We start from the raw sequence: 17,604 nt of genomic DNA, 5'->3' as shown, positions 1-17,604 counted from the left end.
GGGGGATGTCGAGAAATAGATTGATTATCTGGAGTCATTGGAGAGGGAATTAGCTGCTAATCTGCTAGTGACCAAGGTGGATTTGGAGCACTTCTGGGAGAAATTGGAGGATTCGAAGAATCGTAACTGGCAGAATAATGTACGAATTGTTGGAATTCCTGAGGACGAAGAAGGTCGGGATATGGTGAAATTCTTGGACGGGCTCTTCCCGAGTTTGCTCGACATAACAGGCCATAAGCTGGAAATCGAGCGAGCTTGGTGGTCCACTGAGGGAGACAGGCCTCAATCAATTCTGGCCAAATTTCTGAGATCATCCGATAAAGATCTTGTGTTACGCATTTTCTTGTTCCCAGACTTTGCGAATTTGACAAGAGAGAAACATGATCATTTCAAGGAATGCAAGAAACTCTTACATCAACGGAAGGTCGCTTTTGCACTGATGTTCCCGGCCAAATTGTGAATAGATGCTAAGAGTGGCTGCAAAATATTTGCATGTCCCCAGCAAGCGATGTCCTTCATAAAGTCAATGGACTGAGTAAATTATTTGGTGGTAATCACATTGCAGCCAAGTGGACCGACTCACTGAACATTCACTTGACTGTCCAAGGAAACTGAGCACCTTTTTGTTTCTTTTTGTGCTGGTGCCGCCTAGCAGCTGGAGTTGTTTTGTGTAGTGGCACTCACAACACTCTTCAGGAGTGTGTTGTGGATGAATCTGCTCATTCTTTGTGCTTATGCCTCCTATTGATTGGAGTTTGTTTTGAGGAGTATTTCTTGCAGGACATTGGAGTGACTGGGTCATTTGTTGCACTCATGTAGCTGTCGAATGAGCCGGCTCACTGAACATCAGTTTGACTGCCCGAGGAAACTGAACAGCTTTTTTTTTTTTTTTTTTTTTTTTGCTGGTTCTGCTAGCGGCTGAAGCTTGTTTTGTGGAGGAACACACCTTTGGGACCGTTATGTGGATGAATCTACACATTCTTTGGTTTATTTCGCCTATTGGCTGGTGTTTGTTTTATACATTATCTTCTGTTGGGTAATTCTGTCTCACAAAATTTGTATAGACACACCGGACCTGGGCACTGTGACGGCAAAGTTGTTGTGGGGGCTCTCGTAGGCATACATGGACTGTTTGAGTTTAGAGGGATGGACGCCAGTTGGAGCTGTCGTGCACGTGGTTAATGCGCACGTCTTTCTTTTTTCTGTTTGTTTGGTTTGGGGGGAAGTTTGGGGTTTGATTGTTGCACTAATTTTGGAATGTGGTCTTTATAATTTAGTTTTTGACACACAATCTATTTTTTCTAATATGTCAAAATGTCAAATGTTAATATGAATGGATTGTCTCTCTCCACATGGAATGTGAATGGGTTGGGGCACCCCATAAAAAGAAGGAAGGTTATTTCTCTTCTTAAACGTAAGAAATTTGATATAGTTTTTCTTCAAGAAATGCATCTTTCCCCGCAGGAAGCTGAAAAAAATTGGGAAGATATGGGGTGGACATGTTTTCTTTAGTGCTGGCTCAAGTAAGAGCAGGGGAGTTATTACACTGATAAGTAAGCATCTACAATTCAAATGTCTCAAACAGATTAAAGATAAATTAGGAAGAGTCATTATTGTTTCAGCAGAAGTTCAGGGGCAAAGGCTGATTTTGGCTAATATTTACACACCTAATGCTGATGATAAGGGCTTTTTTATAGATCTTGAAGGGATGTTGCAATTAATCTATTGTTATTGATATATTGATATATATTGTTAATCTATTGATGGACTCAGTCCTTGATCATAGTGAAGCAAAAGTGTGTAAGCCCCCTAGAGCAACATTGATGCTTCACAGGATGTGTAAAAAGCTTGGTCTTACAGATATTTGGAGACTTTTGAACCCATCTGGTAGGGACTATAATTTTTTTTAATCAGTTCATAAGATTTATTCTAGAATAGATTTTTTATTATATCTAAGTCCCTCATTTCATCTGTTGTTGATTGCTCAGTTGGAAACATCTTAGTCTCAGATCACGCCCTGGTGAGTTTAGAGGTGTTGCCACATACGGAGAAAAAGAAATCACATAGTTGCCACTTTAATGTATCCCTTTTTCAAAATCCTGAATTCCAACAAATGTTAAAGGCTGAAATCAATGTTTATATGGAGACCAACTGGTCCTCAGTATCCTCTGTGGGTGTGGCTTTAGAGGCACTTAAGGTGGTTCTAGGGGTTCTTAGGAGTTGGAAGGGAATATTAAAAGTGCAGAGGCAGAGCTGAAGTGCCAAATGTTGTCTGGTGGCCTCAGAGAATTGACCCGACTGAAATACAGATATAATACTATTTTGTAGCGGAAGATGGAGTTTTGGCTATTCAGGGCAAGACAGTCATACTTTGAGTTGGGGGACAAAGCAGGGAAGCTTTTGGCTAGATATATAAAGCAGAGAGAGCCTTCTTCTACCATTCCCTCAGTGAAATCTGGTGGTGAAATATTTACCTCGGCCATTGATATTAATAATGCTTTTAAAGAATTCTGTCTTGATCTCTATAGTTCCACATCTTTGTCTACTGATGAAGATATTAGAAACTTTGTGGAACCATTAGAACTCCCTAAACTGATGACTGAGCAAATAAAATTATCTTGATTCTGGGAAAACTTGGAGGAGCTTGGTGAGGTAATTAAGGCCTTGCCTACAGGCAAGGCTCCAGGGCCAGATGGCTTTGCCGCTTACTTTTTTAGATCTTATGCTACAGAAATGGCTCCACTTTTGTTAGAAGTTTATACAGAATCATTAAAGAATAGAAAGCTTCCACCAACCATGACACAAGCCCAGATCAGTCTGATTCTTAAAAAGGACAAAGATCCAAGTGAGTGTAAGAGTTACTGTCCAATTTCCCTGATCCAGCCAGATGTAAAAATATTGTCAAAAATGTTGGACAGTCGTTTAAGTTATGACAACTCTTATACATATAGATCAGGTGGGGTTTATTCGGGACTGCAGCTCTTCTGATAACATTAGGCATTTCATCAATATCATGTGGTCAGTGGTGAATGATCAGACTCCGGCTGCTGCCATCTCACTTGATGCTGAAAAGGCATTTGATATGGTAGAATGGGATTATCTTTTTAAGATTTTGAAATATACGGGTTCGGGAATACTTTTATTGGATGGACTAAGTTACTTTATAGATACCCGGTAGCGGCAGTACAAACAAATTGATTAATTTCAGATGATTTTACTCTGGATAGGGGCACCTGGCAGGGTTGCTCTCTTTCCCCATTATTGTTCTGGCTTGCCCTGGAATCATTAGTAGCCACGATAAGAAAGGAAGATGATTTTCCAGGGGTGGTGGCAGGAAGTATGGCGCATAAGCTTTTGCTTTACGCAGATAATATTTTATTATTTGTCTCCGACCCCACTAGATCTATGCCTTGCTTCCACAGAATTATTAATTCCTTCTCTAAGTTCTCAGGATACAGAGTCAATTGGTCTAAATCTGAAATTTTGGCTCTGACAGCATACTACCCAGTAACGGTTTTTCAGCCAGGCGCCTTCCAGTGGCCCAAACAGGGCATTAAGTATTTGGGCATTTTATTCCCAGCAAATTTGTGTGAGTTAATTTTTACCCCTTAGTAAAAAGGTTTTTGAGCGATGTGGCAGGTGGGCCTCATTACATTTATCTATGATTGGGAAGGTTAATGTTATTAAAATGAATTGTATTCCAGAATTCAACTACCTGCTACAATCTCTCCCTGTAGATGTCCCCCTCTCTTATTTCAAGCAATTTGATAGCATAGCGAAGTCCTTCATTCGGAATGGTAAGTGTCCCAGATTACATTTCAATAAGTTACATAGGTCGATTGACAGAGGTGGGCGAGGCCTACCCAAGATATTGTTTTATTATTATGCATTCGGTCTCAGACATTTGGCTCATTGGTCACTTCTACCTGAGAGAGCCCCTCCCTGGTTTTGTATTGAACAGGGAAGTTCTTGCCCCTATTTTGCCATTGCAAAACCTTTCTATCAAAGTAATCGGAGAAGTTAAGTTACACCCCGTTATCTTGCATTTGCACTCAGTATGGACAAAAGTGTCCAGAGTGTTTAATTCGGACATTTATTTAAATGTTGCCTCGAGCATATGGCTGAACCCAAAATTATGTATTAATAAGCCCCCTTTCTGCTGGTCAGAGTGGATTGTGAAGGAGGTTAATACGCTCGGTAACCTATATGAGAGTGGAGTGTTGAGATCCTTTGAAAATTTGGTTCAACATTTTGGGATTCCCAGATCTCAGTTCTTTAGGTATTTACAGCGGCGCTATCTGCTCTGTACTATTTTTGGGAGTAGCATACACCCCCATAAAGCGGCAGATACTCTGGGAGTGGTGATTACAGCTTTTGGAAAAGGTCATGAGGCATCAGTGTATTGCTCCCTGTTAATTCAGAGTCTGGGGGACAGAGCTTCAACTTCTCTCGAGATTATGGGAGAATGATTTAAACTTGTTATTGGAGGAGGGAGTGTGGGCTAGGATTCTAAAAAACGTCAAGTCTGTATCTAGAGATGCAAGGGTGCGCCTTATGCAATTCAAGATTTTACACAGATTCTATTGGACCCCCTCTAGATTGTATAGGCTTGGTCTTAAAGACACACCCACCTGCTGGCGATGCCAATCAGAAGATGGAGACACAACTCAAGTTTTTTGGTGGTGTGATATGATCCAAGAATTTTGGTTGAAGGTTTAGAGTTTTATGTGTGAAATATTGGGCACTCAAGTTTAATTTTGCCCCATTTTAGGCGATGGGGTGGTCATCAATATAGGAGATAAACACATAAAAAATTGGGTCCTGACCAGTGTTATGTTAGGCAGACAGATTATTTTAAGGGGATGGAAGTTGGCTGGAGCACCCTCGTTTCAGGAGTGGTGTGCGGAGATGGGGAGGGTGGCAGCTTTTGAGGAGGTGTCATGTAGAAGGTTGGTGATCTGGGATTTGTTTGAAAGGAAATGGGGCAGTTATTTGGTGTTTTTGGTGGACACTCGGGGAGGGGCTGTATGGTTTTAAATGTGTATGGTTTATATATATATATATATATATATATATATATATATATATATATATATATATATATATATATATATATATATATATATATATATTTTTTTTTTTTTTAATTTCTTTTTTTTTTATGTGTGTGTATATTTATATGTGACCACAGGGATGTTCGTTGGGGGTCAGGGTGGGGTTGGTGATTGGGGAGGGGGAGCGGTAATAGTGGGGGTTAAATGTTGAATCAGTGTATATATGTTTTGTTTTTCATTGTTATATGTACGAATCAATAAAAAATGTTAATCGGAAGAATGTCAGTCCCGGCTGTATAACAGGAGAGCTCGGCTACGGGAATTTACACAGGGAGATAAAGTCCTTTTATTACTGCTAAATTACTCGCAAAGTGGCAAGGCCCCTTTGAGGTTACACGGAGAGTCGGGGAAGTCGATTATGAGTTTAAACGAATGGATAGGGTGGAGCACTGCAAATTTACCACCTCGACTTCTTAAAACCATGGAGAGAGGCGGACCCCATGTCTTTTGCGATGGTTGTTCCAGAGAGGGAGGAGCTTGGGCCGGAGGTGAACTTAAAAGCCAATTGAGTCACCCAGGTCACTTGTGGAGACCTCTCACCGTCACAAGTCACGGATGTGGCCCGGTTGCAGAGAGAATTCTCGGATGTATTACTGCCCCTTCCCAGTCATCCGAATCTCATAGAACACCATATCGAAACAACCCCAGGGATAGTGGTAGTGCAGTTGTCCCTACCGATTACCCGAGCAGGTACAAAGGTTTCGGTGAAGAATTAAAGGCCATGCTCGATATGGGTGTAATAGAAGAATCTCACAGTGACTGGGCCAGCCCGGTGGTGCCGGTTCCAAAGTGCAATGTCTTGGTCCTGTTCTGTATGGATTATAGAAAGGTCAACACGGTGTCTAAATTTGACGTGTATCCAGTGCCTCGTGTAAGGAACGATAGTGAGACAAACAGATCCAAGAGCAGAGGAACAATTAAAAGGATTTTTTAACAGTAATAATGAGCAGACACTGGGTTGAGGAACGTGGAAAATCCCGACACCGGCAGCAGCAGCGGGAAGCGATATCCAATGGCGTGCGCATTGTATTCGCGCAAGGGGCAGTCCATGAAGAGTGTGTTTGTAAGATGAGTGTGTGCATTGTGGAAGTCAGGAACAGATTAGTAGAATCCTCCATTGAAGCTTAGTGAGATGCAGAACAACGCTCAGCAGAGATGAGCGAATTTTACTCCCGACACGTGGGACGAGGTATCCTCAATGGAAGACCAGCTGACACGCAGCAATACTGGAAGGCAATCACACACCCGACATGTGGGCAACCAACAGATTCATGAGACAGGACCAACTAGGCAGAGAGAGTGAGGTTAGAACTCAACATCAAACAACAATCTAGCAAAGATATTGAGAACACGACGGGCTTATGAAGGGAGTTAATAAGGGGAGAACAGGTGTTGCTCAGCACGCTAATCAGTGGCATGATCAGCGTTCCCCCGGGAACAAGCAGTTTTCCCATGGAAACGGCGATCATGCATGCCGGCTGTGCCAACGAGACATGAGGGACAGAAAATGACAAAGCATACAAAATAAATCAGCAAACGCAGCGGAGCCGTGCAGCCTTATATTGATGAACTGCTGGGTTGGGCGCGGCTCGCTTTTATTCATCACTGGATTTATCAAAGGTATATTGGCAGATCCCCTTAACACCAATGTCCCTTGAGAAAACGGCCTTCTCCACACCGTTTGGCTTACACCAATTTGTGACCCTTCCATTCGGTTTGTTTGGGGCCCCGGCTACGTTTCAGCACCTTGTGGACCGAGTCCTCCGACCTCACACTGCGTACGCTGCTGCCTATCTGTATGACATCATTATATACAGTAATGATTGGCAGCAGCACATGCAGCATCTGAGGGCGGTTCTGAGGTCGCTGCGACGGGTGGGACTCACGGCAAACCCCAAGAAGTGCACAGATGGACGGGTGGAGGTACGGTATCTGGGGTTCCACTTGGGTCACGAGCAGGTGCGTTCCCAAATTGATAAGACCACAGCGATTGCGGCCTGCCTGAGGCCCAAGACCAAAAAGAAGGTGAGACAGTTCCTGGGGCTGGCTGGCTATTATAGAAGTTTTGTGCCTAATTATTCGGACATCACCAGCCCGCTGACTGATCTCACTAAAAAGGGAGCCCCAGATCCGGTCCAGTGGTCGGAGCCATGCCAACACGCTTTTATGCAGGTGAAAGCTACATTTTGTAGTGGACCTTTGTTACATGCTCCTGATTTTGCTCTCCCGTTTGTTTTACAGACCGACGCATCGGACAGGGGGTTGGGAGCCATGTTGTCCCAGGTGGTCGAGGGGGAGGAGTGCCCGGCGCTGTACATCAGCCGGAAGCTTTTGGCGAGAGGCGAGGTACGGCACCATTGAGAAAGCGTGTCTGGCCATCAAGTGGGTGGTCCTCACCCTTTGGTACTACCTTCTGGGATGGGCTTTCACCCTCTGTTCAGACCACACCCCACTCCAGTGTCTCTATCGCATGCAGGACACCGGATGCATAGATCACCCGTTGGTATCTGGCTCTTCAACCATTTAAGTTCGAGTTGGTCCACAGGCCAGGGGCGCAGGTGGCTGTTGTGGACTTCCTCTCCAGAAATTGGGGGGGGGGGTATGGCGGGGGTACGGGCAGGCAGTATGGCTCCCTGGCCTGAGGCAGGTGGTGGGGGCGTGGCCAAGCGCCGGCTTGTGAATCGCTGAGATGAGAGCAATAAGGATCATCACCTGTCAATGATTGTCTCTAACAGCTGTTTGTCATTGCAGTGAGAGTTGGAGATGGTTTAAGAGTGAGCCAGATGCCAGTGAGGGGAGAGAGAGAGAGAGAGAGCGATGCAAGCAACTGTCTTCATGTGTTATGCTGGAAAGCACATTCTGATTTATGTTTAAACTGAAGAGTATAGAAATAAAAAGCTTTACGTTGGATTGTTTGCCCAGCTCCCACTTCCTTCTTGGTAGAGAGTTAAGAACCTGCCACAGTCTTGTCACAATAATATACACTGCAGTATTGCAAGGTTTAGCAGTGTGTGTGACTCTTTAAATTCTACTGTTCATTGCAATTACCAACTCATGAAATGATTATAATTAAATGCTTCTGTCTTTGTGATGCTAAGCTTCAGCACTTCAGAAAACATAATTCATAAATCAAGCAATCCAAAGTACTTACAATAGCATTTAATGAGCTTATCTGGTTTATTATGGCAATAAAATACAATCCCAAAGACTGTGGCACTCTCAGTGTTGTTGTGTGGCAGTAAATAAGGGGAAAATGTCTCCAGACAGACAGACCAAGCAGTGTTTTTTCTCTGCCTACACTATCGTTTCCCATTCTGGGGGCTTGTGTTTTTTTTTTGCTAAATTTTTTCTCCATGATGCATGACATCAGGTCTGGAACTCATTACGCCTGTTTTGGCCGTTCAGACATGAAACCCTTTTAGTCTACCAGGCCTGGATGAAAGGGGAAAACAAAAGACAGATTTTTTTACTCACATGTAAAGAGGGCTAGTGACATTGCCAGTTTAATATATTAATATATATATATATATATATATATACATACATACACTGACTGAGCACTTTATTAGGAACACTATGGTCTTAATAAAGTTCCCGACGTGATCTTCTGCTGTTGCAGCCCATCCACCTCAAGGTTCGACGTGTTGTGCTTTCTGAGATGTTATTCTACTCGCTATAATTGTATACAGTGGTTATCTGAGTTATCATAGCCTTTCTGTCAGCTTGAACCAGTCTGGCCATTCTCCGTTGAGAACAAGGCATCTCATTAACAAGGTGTTTCTGTCCGCAGAACTGCGGCTCACTGGATGTTTCTTGTTTTTGGCACCATTCTGAGTAAACTCTAGAGACTGTTGTGCATGAAAATCCCAGGAGAACAGCAGTTACAGAAATACTCAAACCAGCCCATCTGGCACCAACAATCATGCCATAAAAGCACTGAGATCACGTTTTTTTTTCCCCCATTCTGATGGTTGATGTGAACATTTACTAAAGCTCCTGACCCTTATCTGCATGATTTTATGCACTGCACTGCACTGCTGCCACATTGGCTGATTAGATAATCGCATGAATAAGTAGGTGTACAGGTATTCCTAATAAAGTTCTCAGTGAGTGTGTGTGTGTATGTATCTATCTATCTATATACTGTATATTCTCTGCTTTACATTCTGGCATATTTGGAACAACATAAAGTAAATAAATATTTGAGGCCAAAAATGTAAGGGCTGTTACTTATTTGATCTTCTTATGGTATGTGTCTTTCTTGGTGTGCAGATACAAACATGGTTGAAGCACCTCACGTCCTCAATGTAATTCTGCCTGAGAATCAAACTCACCTCCTGCACCAAGTAGGCTACATCCTGGCAATCTTCCTGTTGCTTCTCCTCATGCTCATAGGAATCATAATGACCACTAGGCACTGTATAAAGAAAGGTAGTCATATACTTGCATGCTGGTCACATTACATATTTTTATTAAATTGGTGCTTTTGAAATTATGCTTGCATCGTATTGACTATCTTTTAACATTTTAATAAATATCTGTTTCAGAGCCTGTGCTTGAGGTTCGGAAGTACGAGCGGTAAGGATTAAAAATGCACTATTATTAAGTTATTTACTATTTGAGTCAATTCAGTTTCAAAATGTCTGATTCAGTGTACAGGTCCACAGAAATCACTTTACACTAAATAATACACTTAAATAATACATAAAAATTATTTTTTTTTACTTAGCAGGGATCGAAGGGCATCAGTTAAGCAAGATGCCACAGAACTGCAATCCTACAATCAAGAAGACTTGCATCTGGGTAAGACATAACCACAATTTTCCATGATTACTCTTCAAGCTGAAATAGGCTGTTTAAAATAAAAGAAATGAATGAATATTTGCTATAGTTGAATAGTTAACTAGTGCTCGGTAAAGTGCAGTGTTCGACTCTCTTGAAGGATTTATTTTTTATTTTTATTTTTTTACCCCATACATTAAAAATTGAATTCTTATAATAAAATTACTTAGATCACAGTCAGTTAGACAGAATCCTTAAAAACCACCGTAGGACTTTTTGTTTTGGCATATGATAGGCGTGCTTTAAACAGGGATTTTCCAGTGATATACTTTTTTTTTTTTTTTTAAACTGGGTGCTTCGCCAGAATCAAGATGGTCATTTTCATCAGTTTCTATTGAATTCTTCTGTTTAGACTATAAGAATAACATAATGAAAGAAAGGGCAGAGGCAAACAACTATCCCTCTCCAAAGGTAATCGATCTAAACAGAGGTAATGGAGTCTTAATTACCCATAATTACTATTTTTGTTTTCTAATTTCTGACCAGCAGATGGAATGTAATATATTTGATATAATATACCCTTTCTATGTTTCTCTTTCACCTAAAGAAATGGAAAGAATGTCATGGAAGTGATTCATGTTGAGCTGCTGGCTGGTCCAGAGCATGCTGAATGAGAAGAGTTTCAAATTCTATACAATCAGAGGAGCTTTACATTTACTTTACATTGAGAACACAAACTGTATTTCTGTCTTTTTGCTTCAGCATAATTACTGCTTATTGATCTAAAACATGCATCTTATTTTGTAATACTAAAATTCTGTTAATATTGGTAAATTATTTGAAGTGAAATCTTTTTTAAATGTGCAACAGTGATTAAACAATGGTAAACTGTTGAATTAAGGTTACACATACTTAAAAATGTTTTATGGCCAATATGCTGAATTAAGCATTTGTAGTACTCTTGTGCTGTTTTCTGTGTGGTAGAAGCCACTGTATATGCTAAATCTGACCATGTCACAATGGTACTTACCAGAAGAAGTGCATAGAATAAATGGGGTTTCTCCTCTAAGTATGGAAATTTCTTATAAAACTCAGGAAGTAAACAAATAGCTGTGGTTTCAGGACTAAGCAGAGAAAGATGGTACACAAATTAACCTCATCGACCTTATGGCAATTAAATGTCTGTACTATTCTGGTAAGTATGTGCATCTATGTACTTGTCTTATGGATTTTTAGTCCTACTTAACCAGGACTTCTTTGGTCCTGTCTGTTTTCAGTCCCTGTTTTACAGCATTATGTACATGGCACAGAACAGTTAATTTGGTTTTGCAATATGAGCAAGACCCATGTATCTTTTTTCATCGTTTTATAAATATATATATATATATATATATATATATATTTTTTTTTTTTCTATTTCTTTGGTCAGTACTGCTCATTTACACAGGTTAGGAAGTGTTGTAAAGAAAAACCCACAAATCCAATGATTTGAAAAACAGTAGGTTTGATTCAATCTGGAGATAGAGGACCAATGTAAAAATATAATAAAGTTTATTCTGAAATAATTTGTGTAAAAGCTGTATCCTTTTTAAACAGTTTAGCTCCATTATTTCCCTTCTAATTAACAAACATGTTCTTTCCACTGTTCTTAGATTCTGTTATCAGGCAATGACTCTCTTTTTACATTTCAACATTAGTTTCCATTTAAGGAAGCTAAAATAATTGTTAAAAAATTTTTATAATATTTTTAGTGAATGTTATACTAACATGCAGTTTTTTTGTTTTGTTTTTTACAATAATTTGTATAAATGTATACCATAATTGACATTCATGAAGCAAGATTTAATTGATGTAAGAAATGCAGTGTAGGGTTTGAATATGCTTTATATAGAAATGTTACTTTTCAAAGTCAAGATTGTACACTACAACAATTGTAGAACAAAACACTTTAAAATAAACTGTTTAACTCCGTTAGGAAAGTGAAAGTGAAAGTGGATTTGAAGGAAGAAAGAAAGATTTGATTAATTTTATAAAATCTTATATTTTTTATTTATTTTATTTTATACTTTTATTACTGTTATTATTGCCGATTAAAAGAAAGAAAAAAAATATTTATTTATTTTATAAAATCTTACACTACCGGTCAAAATTTAGGGTCACTTACTCATTCTTTATTATTATTTGTATTTTTTTCTCTCCACATTTTAGAATAATAGTAAAGTCATCAAAACTATGGAATAACATAAATGAAACTATGGGAATTATGTTGTGACTAAACAAAATCCAAAATAAATTAAAACTGTGTTATATTTTAGCATCTTCAAAGTAGTCACCCTTCGCCTAGAATTTGCAGACATGTACTCTTGGCATTTTCTCAACCAACTTCTTGAGGTATCACCCTGGGATGCTTTTTAAACAGTATTGAAGGAGTTCCCATCTATTTTGGGCACTTATTGGCTGCTTTTCTTTATTATTCGGTCCAAGTCATGAATTTCAAAAACTTTTTAAAATAAATTTTATTTTTGAAATGAAATAAATTAATATGTTGGCACAAATATATTTTTGTCTACAAAACTAATTTCAAACTTTTAAGCATACACCTTCAGATCAAAAGATTTTTAAGATCATGAGAAACATTTCAGTCAAGTGACCCCAAACGTCTGAATACTTTTAGTTTATTATTAGATTTTATATTGTTATTATTATTTTATATTACCATTACTGGCACCTTATTTTACTTTTATACTTTTTACTGTTATTATTGCCTATTGAAAGAAAGAAAGAAAGAAAGAAAGAAAGAAAGAAAGAATAAGAAAGAAGGAAAATTGTATAAACCATAAAGAACAGAAATGCAAATGTTTTTCTTGTTTAAGGACATATCAAAATTAGGAATACAGTGAGTGACTATTACAGGCTCAGGCTACCGCTAGAGGGCAGCCTGCCTCTACGAGAAAACTGGAATGGGAAAAAAATCTTCTGAACTCCAGCTCATAAGGATGTGAACCGTCCCTTCCTGTTTTACTGGCGATCAGAGAAACATTGACGCCGTGATATAGACGCGCAAGCCTAGATTATGTCTAGAACCGCTTACTCCGACCAAGAGCAGCTTTTTTGTTTTCCTACGTGAAACCGGCAATCAGCAATGTCGCCTTATAGAGCATATATGTCACTTGACGAGTTCTAGTCCACAAATATATTTTTGTATCGAGCGGCTGCAACCCTTGCTCCTTCTTCTGTCAATGATTGTCCTACCCATATAAGCCTTCTCATGGCGGAGACCAAAATTATTTACCATATCGACGAAGAAGAAACCCCGTATTTAGTGAAACTGACGGTTTCTCCGGAAAAAGTCACGTTGGCAGATTTTAAAAATGTACTCAACAACCGCCCGGTCAATAGTTATAAATTCTTTTTCAAATCTATGGATCAGGATTTCGGGTAAGTATAGAAAATTATGATTTGCTCGTATTATAGTGTGTGCTATTATTCAACTTAAACGATCACACCCATTGTCGACCCAGCGTTATGGTAGTCTTAACGCCTTATAAACGCTGTCAAACCTGTAACGCGCTCCTATCCTTTGATTGTTCTTTGTGACGTTGCTACATTGTTACATTGTCGCTGGCACCTGCTTTGAACCCGTGTTCTAATGTGCGCGTGCCAGCGCGGGTGTGTGCGTGCTCGATTCAGAACCCACCAGCAGCACACATGCACTGCAACAGAGCTAATTTTGTCAACTCCAGTCGCGCACTTCAAGTTGTCCACATGGTGCCAAATATATCATGGGTGTTCATAATAGCCTACAGTGTCGTGTGTTGTAACCACTTTTGACATGGACATTTCCCTTAGGTTTAAAGCCCTCTGAGGCTGTTACTGCCATTATGACAGAAAATATAAACATTATATGACAAAGTGAATGTGAACTTTATAGAACCGCGCTAATATTAAAGGGATAGTTCACGCAGGGGCGTAGCAGTCATTTTAAAAGTGGGGGGGACACAGCTGTCCCTAGGTGGCTTGCACAGACCCAACACTTATTATATTACAGTATATATTAATGTATAAGTATGATATAAGTATTATATTAATGTATACATATTATTTACTTTAAATATTTGTAGTATTTTAAAGATACAAGTATTGCAGAATAATTGCAAAATTAGCTGCAAAAATAAAGGGCATCGTGTGAAGCACTTGCTTCTGTTTCACATATGACAATAAAAGACTGAGCACAAGCTGGTCCTGAATAAGTTATTTAAACAATTACAATAATTACGATTGTGCATGTGCAATTAATTTTTCATTGTAGGATTTAAATGTATCCAAGTTGCTCGACTATGTTCACCAAAAATTCGTTCAGATCCATTTAATGATTCAGTGACCATTTCTGGTGATGCCAGAAGGAGTGTCTTGTGTGAAATTAGTTCCCTATCTGTCACTCACTCAACGTTGTGTCGATGTAGTTACACTAGGGGTCACTCTTGGGAGCCCGAAACACCTCTGATCTTTTGAAAAAAGGCCAATGAGAATTGGCGAGTGGAATTTGCAATCCATTCCCCCGGACATACAGGTATAAAAGGAGCTGGTATGCAACCACTCATTCAGATTTTCTCTTCAGAGTCAAGCGGTTGCATTCAGTGAACTGAATACAATTCCTCCAAAAAAAAAAAAAAAAAAAACTCACCTCGCTAAAGACTGCTGGATTTGACGGCGCATTTCAGCGGCTTCTCCCCCTCTGTGCCTGTGCAGTGCAGAGAACGCTCCTGGGCGCTTCAGCAGATTAAAAAAAAGAGTATATTTTCCATTCATAAAAGAGCGGCACACACGGAACGTCTTTTTAAAGATGCCTTTCCATTTGTGTGTTATTCCTGTTTGCAGTCGCTATCTCTCTGCATCCGATGGCCACGATCGCTGTCTTACGTGTCTGGGCGCTGCCCACGTGGAGACATCATTCATGGATGGATCATGTCCTCATTACGAGAACATGACCATGGCGACGTAAGAAAGCAAGCCACCCCAGTGGCTCCCCGCCTCGGTCTTTCTACCTACGGGTATGAGGCCGTGCCGGTTAGCGCTGGGGGCGATTTGGGAACCTAAATGGGACAACCTCTGCTGGGTATCCCCCCATGGACCTCCCATTCCCCAGCACGCTCGCTTGCCCCGATCGCGTGCTCGGACGAGATCGCTGGCTCGTCTCAGGGCGGGTTCGACATCTTGTCCGGCGCCCTGGAAGATGATGAGTTATCGAGCGCAGCATCGGAGAGCAGGCTCGTCCGGTCTGACACTGAGGCTTCGGCTGGGCTTTCTCCTTCGGGAACGGTCGCCCATTCTCAGGAAATGACGGACATGCTTTCCCGGGTGGCCACGAGCGTCGGGCTAGAGTGGAACCCTCCGCTCTCCCCTGAACCCTCGCGGCTCGACGATTGGTTCCTGGGCTCGGGGCGCCGCTCACAGCCGCACCACGCCCCCGTTCCTTTCTTCCCGGAAGTGCATGAGGAGCTGACAAGGTCATGGGAGGCACCTTTTACTGCCCAGTCCCGATCTTTCAGTTCTCCCACTCTCGCTACCCTCGATGGTGGAGCAGCCAGGGGGTATTCGGTGATCCCCCAGGTGGACAAGGCGCTTGCGGTGCACTTATGTCCGCAGAGCGCCGCCACCTGGCATGGGTGCCTGAAGCTCCCATCCAAGGCCTGTAGGTTTACGTCGTCCCTGACGGCTAGAGCCTATGGTGCCACTGGACAAGCCGCCTCTGCCCTGCATGTCATGGCTCTCCTGCAAGTACACCAAGCCAAGGCGCTAAAAGAAATGCACAAGGGTAGTTCTGACCTGGGATTGATGCAAGAACTGCGCTCCACGACCGACCTCTCTCTCCGGGCGATGAAGGTCACAGCGTGGTCTCTCGGGCAGGAGATGTCCACTCTCATGGTCCAGGAGCGCCACCTCTGGCTCAACTTAGTAGAGATGCGAGAGGCTGACGAGGCACGGTTCCTTGACGCTCCCATCTCCCAGGTTGGCCTGTTTGGCTACACCGTCGAGGACTTTTCCCAGCAGAACTCGACGGTGAAGAAGCAGACGGAAGCTGTATGCCCCGGCGTGGCTCAAGATTCCGCACCCCGTCTGCTCGTCGCCAAGGGCGTCTCCCTGCAGCCACATCTCCAGCTCCGCCGCAGCCCGTCCCCGTGGCCCAGCCCCGGCGTGCAGCCCATCGCAGGAAACAGATGACCCCTGTCTCACGGCCAGCCGCCAAGAACCCGAGGAAGGCTTCGAAGTGCCCCTGAGACGGGTGACCCAGGAGCAAGGAGACCCATCTCTCTGGAGCTGGTGCACAGACCACTCCATCCCCCGGTGGAGGGCCGGGAGGAGAATCTTTTGTTTCCTTTTTCGCCGCATGCCCCAGAGGCTGCGGTACCCAAAGGTTCAGCAAAAGAGCAGTTTCCTTGTTTCCTGGGACACATGTCCGGTGTGCACGGCCATCATCATGACTGCCATCCACTGCTGCTTATTGGCAGGGTTGGTGCTCCAGCGGCGGACCCCCCGACCCTGGGCACCCAGCTGTGGCACGAATACCCCACATGGGATTAGTGCCGATGGACCTCGGGGACGAGTCTCCTCCTCCCCCCTCCTCGGCCAATCTCATGGTGGGCGGCAGGAGCCAGGTAAGTGCTTCGATGTCCCTCGACTCAGCACGGCCACGGGGCTCGAGTCCCCTCGACGTGATACCTCAAGCTCCGCCCCACCACAAGGCCCCACCCGCTGGTACGTCTGAGACGATTATCCCCTTGGTCCCCCTCGCCCGGAGTTTGGACGTGTGGCTCGCACTTTCCAGCCTGTTGCGATGGCTGACCCAGACCATCCGACTCGGACCGTCCGACTCGGCTACGCGATTCAGTTCGCCAAGTGCCCGCCCAGGTTCAGCGGCGTCCGCTTCACCTCGGTGAAGGGCAAGAACGCCGCTACCTTGCGTGCGGAGATCGCGACCCTCCTGAGCAAGGGCGCGATAGAGCCTGTCCCTCCAGCCGAGATGAGGAAAGGTTTCTACAGCCCTTATTTCCTCGTACCAAAGAAAGGCGGTGGGTTGCGACCAATCTTGGACCTGCGAGTACTGGACCGGGCCTTGCACAGACTCCCATTTAAGATGCTGACGCAAAAACGCATTCTAGCAAGTGTCCGACACCTAGATTGGTTTGCGGCGGTAGACCTGAAGGATGCGTACTTCCACGTCTCTGTCCTACCTCGACACAGACCCTTCCTGCGGTTTGCCTTCGAGGGCCAGGCATACCAGTACAAGGTCCTCCCCTTTGGCCTGTCCTTGTCCCATTGCATCTTCAAGAAGGTCGCGGAGGCAGCCCTTGCCTCCATCAGGGAATGGAGGTTACGAAAGTAAACGTGACGTTCCCTATCTGTCACTCACTCGACGTTGTGTCGATGTAGTAACACTAGGGGTCCCTTTACAAAACGCCACAACTAGCTGAACTGTGTTACGTGGACTAGCGGTACAAGATGCGCAGACTTTTGTGTGCCTTGTAGCCAGCGCATCAGGCTGTCACATAACCTCCCCCAACGTTGTTATGAGCGTCGAACGATCCTTCAGGAACAAGTCGACTGCTCAACAAATAGGGACAGGCTAACCCAGCCGAGGCCTCTTTTCCCTCTTTTTATCTCCCCAAAAAGAGTGGAATTTTGTTAACGGAATGGGATCCGCGAGTGT

The 17,604-nt window shown here is 42.9% G+C and overlaps 2 protein-coding genes across 5 annotated transcripts in view; both read left to right on the top strand.

Moving 5' to 3' along the window:
* LOC127419769 (matrix remodeling-associated protein 8-like) overlaps window positions 1-11,419 on the top strand; it is a 29,756-nt gene extending 18,337 nt beyond the window's left edge. Inside the window, exons 6-11 of one of the 4 annotated variants that reach the window (XM_051661480.1) lie at window positions 7,356-7,460; window positions 9,387-9,545; window positions 9,662-9,692; window positions 9,847-9,917; window positions 10,309-10,386; window positions 10,504-11,419. In XM_051661480.1, the coding sequence (XP_051517440.1) occupies window positions 7,356-7,460; window positions 9,387-9,545; window positions 9,662-9,692; window positions 9,847-9,917; window positions 10,309-10,386; window positions 10,504-10,529 (470 nt within the window). In that variant the 3' untranslated portion in view covers window positions 10,530-11,419. Of the gene's footprint in view, window positions 1-7,355; window positions 7,461-9,386; window positions 9,546-9,661; window positions 9,693-9,843; window positions 9,918-10,308; window positions 10,387-10,503 lie in introns of all 4 variants that reach the window. The other 3 variants (XM_051661482.1, XM_051661479.1, XM_051661483.1) reach the window with 3 other exon arrangements.
* A 1,509-nt stretch (window positions 11,420-12,928) lies between these two features.
* Window positions 12,929-17,604, top strand: part of LOC127419767 (segment polarity protein dishevelled homolog DVL-1-like) — a 63,793-nt gene continuing 59,117 nt past the window's right edge. The window contains exon 1 of the mRNA XM_051661476.1: window positions 12,929-13,334. Coding sequence (XP_051517436.1) covers window positions 13,165-13,334 — 170 coding nt within the window. The 5' untranslated portion in view covers window positions 12,929-13,164. The remainder of the gene's footprint in view (window positions 13,335-17,604) is intronic.

The sequence above is a fragment of the Myxocyprinus asiaticus genome, chromosome 29 (genome assembly GCF_019703515.2).
Source record: "Myxocyprinus asiaticus isolate MX2 ecotype Aquarium Trade chromosome 29, UBuf_Myxa_2, whole genome shotgun sequence".
NCBI lineage: Eukaryota > Metazoa > Chordata > Actinopteri > Cypriniformes > Catostomidae > Myxocyprinus > Myxocyprinus asiaticus.
Note: the sequence above shows the minus strand (reverse complement) of the source record. Positions and strands in the feature narration are given on the sequence as shown.